We start from the raw sequence: 5,465 nt of genomic DNA, 5'->3' as shown, positions 1-5,465 counted from the left end.
ACTGTATGTCAAAAGAAGTCAGAGGCTAGTATGTCAATAAAGTAATAAAAAAGTAATAGTATAGTATGTCGAAAAAATTATAAAAAAGTCATAGTATAGTATGTCGAAAAAATGATAAAAATTAATTAATATTATACTATGTCAATAAAGTAATGATAAAGCTTTAGTATAGCATATATAGTACTGTATTTTGAAAAAAGTCATAGTATTGTATGTCAAAAAAAGTCATAGTATAGTATGTCAAAAAAGTGATAAAAAGTAATAGTATAGTATGTCAAAAAAATTATAAAAAAGTCATAGTATAGTATCTCGAAAAAGTAATTAAAAAATGATTAAAAAAGTATGTCAAAAAAATTATAAAAAGGTCATAGTATAGTATGTCAAAAAAGTTATTAAAAAGTCATAGTATAAGAAAACGGCTACTCAAAGCGCTTTTACATCATACATTCACCATTCACACACATTCACACACCATGGCCGAGGCCCGCCCCAAACAGCCAGCATAGTACGTTGAAAAAAAGTGATAAAAAGTCATAGTATAGTATGTCGAAGAAAAGTGATAAAAAATAAATTTTATAGAATGTGGTAAAGTGTGTTTATCTTTTCAAAGGAAACAGTTGGGCGACTGAAAGGAAGGAACACTGCTCTTCATCTACTTGATTTCTTCATTCCTGTAAAGGTCTTGAAAACTACTTGCGCCCTGCTAGAGTTGAACATCCAACCTTCTGTCTTCCAGTCTCTCCCTCATCACCCTACACTATTACTAACCTTACAGTCAAGCTCATCATATTTGTCATTTTAACTTGACAAAAAAAAATTATAAAAAGTGTTAACAATAGTGCTAGTATATTGAATAAAAAAGATTAAAAAAAAGTCCCATTATAGTATGTCAAAAAGTCGTAGTATATCTTGTCAATAAAGTAATAAAAAGTCGTAGTATATTGTGTCGAAGAAATTGTTAAAAGTTATAGTATAGTATGTTGAAAAAAGTCATAGTATATCTTGTCAATAAAGTGATAAAATGTCACTGTATAATGTGTCAAGAAATTAATAAAGTCATGGTATAGTATGTTTAAAAAAGTCATAGTATAGTATGTTGAAAAAGGTCATAGCATAACTTGTCAATAAATGGTTAAAAAGTCCCTGTATAGTGTCTCAAAAAGTTATAGTCATAGTGTAGTATGTCGAAAAAAGTATTAATATAGTCAAAGTATAGTACGTCCAAAAAGTAATAAAAAAGACTATGGGGCAAAATAATTGGTCACAATCTCTCACAATTCTCCCATTGGAATCAATACACTCAGGATCTGCCGCTAGTCTCCTAAAGACACATGGCAGAGGAGAAAACCCACGTGTCACATATACAGGAAAGGACCCTGAGTTGGGGTGTCTCGGTTCTGGACCAACATGAAAAGGTTAGTACTGCAGTGACACCACTCACCCTGGCTCAGCTTGACGATGCCGGTAATGATGATGACGATGAGGGCTGCCACCTTGGCGTAGGTGAATACGTCCTGCACGCGGGTTCCCCACTTTACATAGGTGGAGTTGATTAATGTCAGTAAGCCTGGGGAGAGAGGAAAGCTTCATAGAAGTTCTTGGTGCTGGGTCTACTCCTGTAGGGAACAGCGAGCCAGACATCAGCAAACAGCAGTGGCACAAAGAGTAGCTCAGAAGTACTTACATATACACGCTGCAGCGAGGAACCTGGATGCTATGTATGGCGGTTCACATGTTGGAAACAGCGGTTGCACCAAGTAGTTTGCGAACGTAATGGCTATGACCGCCTGGCTGGTGGGCTCAATAATCAACAAAGATGTCCACAGGCGAATGAATGCAATGAAGCCGCCAAATGACTCCAGGATGTATGCGTAGGACGCTCCTGATTTGGTGATGGTGGTGCCGAGCTCAGCGTAGCAGAGGGCCCCCATCACAGAGAACAGGCCGCCAATGACCCAGATGACAAGCGACAGCCCGTACGAGGCGCTGTAGATTAGCACACCCTTGGGGGAGACGAAGATGCCAGAGCCGATCATGTTTCCTACGATCAGGCTGACTCCGTTGAGCAGCGAGATCTCCTTCTTTAGCTGCATGCTCTCTTTGGGTGGGTCCGAAAGACGGGAGGAGTGGCCAGCACTGCTGTTCATCTTGGATTCTTCGTGGTCGGCCATGGTGTCGTCGCCTCAGGGGCTTTAACAGCAGGAACTTAGGACCTGAGGGCTGCGGGCACTATAGACCCTTGTCCCTGTGAGGCAACCTCTGGAACAACCTATGCAACAGATTCAGGTGTATCACGTCATTGTTGGCGACAAACAGAGGAGCTCATGTTAAATGGTGATTGTCTAGTGGCTGGTATTTAATCTCTCATGTGTCAAACACTGGTAAAGGAAAGCACAGAGTTGGCAGGGAAACCGGGAAGAGGTTTGGGATGAACAGATAGCAGCAAGGGCAGAGAGGAAACATTAACTGCAGAGGTAGGGGGGAGGAGAAGCATAACATAATGCCCTGAAACTGGGTGGTTATGATGCCGAGGGTGATTCAGTGGGCCCAATTCTCATGCCTCAAGATCAACTAAATGACAAAAATGAAATCAGCTCAACATGTCACAGAGCATGGGAGCTGGTCCAATTCGCCAATCAATAGTCATTGGGCAAGATCCGGGGGGCTGCAGACCCGCACAACATTCCCACTTTGGCCACTCGCCCACTTCTCCACACATTACATACTTATCATTCCAATATGCATCTAGCACAGTATTTTGCAATCTTACTTCTTGCACTTTACATCCTACTCCATGTATACTTGTCTTGGTATTATGTCTTATTTAAATATTTGTATTTTGTATTCTGTTGACAGGTGCCTATATGTACAGTGGCTTGAGAAAGTTTACACAGCCAGGCTAAGTTGATTAAAAAGAGGAATAAAAAAATCATCTTTTGGAAATTGATCTTAATGCCATAATTAAAAAGATTTGGGAAAATCCAACCTTTTAAGGACACCAATTTTCTTTGTGAATGAACAATGTATTGTAAATATGTTCTTCCTTAAAATACCGGGGGTATAAGAGTACACCCCCCTATGTTAAAATCCTATAGAAGCAAGCAGATTTTTATTTTTAAAGGCCAGTTGTTTCATGGATCAGGATACTGTGCATCCTAATAAAGTTCCCTTGGCCTTTGAAATTAAAATAGCTCTCCCCCCCCCCCCCCCCCCCCCCCCCCCCCCCACACACACACACACACACACACACATCATAACATAACCTTCACCACACACAGAGATAGGCATGGGGGACTTTCCATAAGATCATCTCTCAATGCAAATCAAACCAGCTAGGCTAACTGAAATAACACCATGCCGATCTCTATGGTGAACGGTATGTGATGATGTGGGGGGGGGGAGGGGGGGGGGGGGGAATTTTAAATCCAAAGTCCAAGGGAACTGTATCAGGATGCATAGTATCCTGATCCATTAAATAACTGGCCTTTAAAAATAAAAATGAGCCTGCCTCTATAAGAATAATAAGTACAATTCATTTGGCCTAATATAATATAATATCTGGAACGTTATGATGTGAGCAACAATAAAAGTGTTCAAATAACAAACTGTAGCAAAACCAAAAATTTGGAAATATTGTGAATTATTATATTATAACAGTAAAATAACTTAAGTTTAATTAATTATCAATTTATCATTTATTAGCGATTATAAAGTGTTACTCATGCGGTGACATGTTTGCGGGGTAATGTTATCGAAACTTATAATGGACAAATATTGAGAAATTGGCCCATGATGGTATGATTTCAGAGAATGATCTGAGCTATCTAAGCATGGCCTAAAGGCCTCTTTACAGCTGCCGTTCCAAAAATTTCGCGAGACAATTTGACGTCAAAATGACGTCCCTGTTGGCAACACTGATTATTTATTTTTATTAATGTGTTTTTGTTCAAAGGACTTTAAATTTCCTATCTTAGGTTTGTATTTTTATACGTTTTATTCATCAGAACTTTAATATATTTTGATGTTGCTCTGTTCTGTTGTGACAATACAACAAATTATTATCATATTATTTTAACGGAAAACTCATAAATAACTACAACTAACTATCTGTTTATGTTTTGTAACGCATTTCTGGATTTTAAAAAAGTATATATCGGCCGATATATCGGCATATTGGATTTTGAAATGACCAAATATTCAAATCGGAATCGGCCTCAAAAATCCTTTATTGGTCGGGCTCTACAAACAACATCATGAAATCACACACACACACATGCCAGCTTGACGCACACACACCAGCGCACAACGCGGTATAAGCACTAACGTAGGCTACGTTGGCCAAAGCTCTGCGTGGAGCCTCCTCTCAACCATAAAACTGCCTTTAGTTGCATCCCTACTACTACTACCATCATTTTGTAGCCTCAGTATTCTCCACTAGTGTGTATCTGAGCATGTGCAGTATTTTGTTTTTGTCTGCGACAGTAAGATCATTATCAACTGGGGCTGCGTGCCTTTTGAGTGTTTACGGCTGAGCGAGTAGCAGAGCTGGCTAAGTTAGCAGAGACAGGCCCAGTGTTGGAGGAGCTCCAGCCAGGTACACACGACATGGAGCTCCTGATAATGTTACTAACCTACTGCCTCCTTTTCCTTTTGTATTTTTGATGTATTTTAAACCTGTGACATAGGCGTTGTTATCTTGTAGTCACAGTAGTTTGTATTTGCATTCATTTGACTGGGATAACTTAAACTAATATACATTTTCCAAACCTTAGCATTCGGTTTTTAAGGTAAAAATGGCACAAGAATGCCAACCTTTTTCAAGTTGGATACAGTTTAACAGTGATTTTCTGCATGAAAGTTGACATTTCAAAGTTGAACTTTTAAATGTGTCACTATGGCAACTTCAAAAAGTATGCCATTGACATGTATAATAACATTAGCCAAGTTTAGTGGATGAAAACATTAAAACAAATCCTAATAGGCATCTTGTGGCATAGTTGCACAATTTATAGGCCTAGTTAAGTTAATGCAGGAAGCTTAAATTGCTAAAAAGAAGGATAGATCATTACAAGAAATAAAGGGTGGGTAATGTTGATTTTCTTTGCTTTCAACATTGATGTGATGACCTGAACCACTTTTGGTTAGCTAATTTCAGTTTTGAGGCTTTGTGAGTAGGCTATATAGTATGTATGTTGTAACATGTTGAATTTAAGCTATTTTATGTATTGGGAGACCCACATCATAAGAAACATGATCATAAAAAAAAAACCATATTGTCTTACGCTACAAAGCATCCTATGACGGCATTTTCTTCCTAAAAATAGCCGGTGTCAAAGGCAACGACGATAACACTGAGCCACCAAACCTGACTTCCGAGTATGACTTTCAAAATAAAGCCACACATTTTTTTTTTCTCGCAACGTTAGTAGACATACACATCTCTCTCTCTCTCTCTCTCTCTCTCT

The 5,465-nt window shown here is 38.7% G+C and overlaps 1 protein-coding gene across 2 annotated transcripts in view; it reads right to left on the bottom strand.

The window, feature by feature from the left end:
• The window catches only part of slc7a6 (solute carrier family 7 member 6), a 12,574-nt gene that overhangs the window by 6,336 nt on the left and 773 nt on the right, over positions 1–5,465 (bottom strand). For both annotated transcript variants that reach the window (XM_034869838.1, XM_034869921.1), the window contains exons 2-3: positions 1,685–2,269; positions 1,442–1,567 (exon numbers count right to left, since the gene is read on the bottom strand). In XM_034869838.1, coding sequence (XP_034725729.1) covers positions 1,442–1,567; positions 1,685–2,171 — 613 coding nt within the window. In that variant the 5' untranslated portion in view covers positions 2,172–2,269. The remainder of the gene's footprint in view (positions 1–1,441; positions 1,568–1,684; positions 2,270–5,465) is intronic.

Source organism: Etheostoma cragini, chromosome 1 (assembly GCF_013103735.1).
Source record: "Etheostoma cragini isolate CJK2018 chromosome 1, CSU_Ecrag_1.0, whole genome shotgun sequence".
Lineage (NCBI taxonomy): Eukaryota > Metazoa > Chordata > Actinopteri > Perciformes > Percidae > Etheostoma > Etheostoma cragini.
This window is presented reverse-complemented; position numbering and strand designations above follow the sequence as displayed.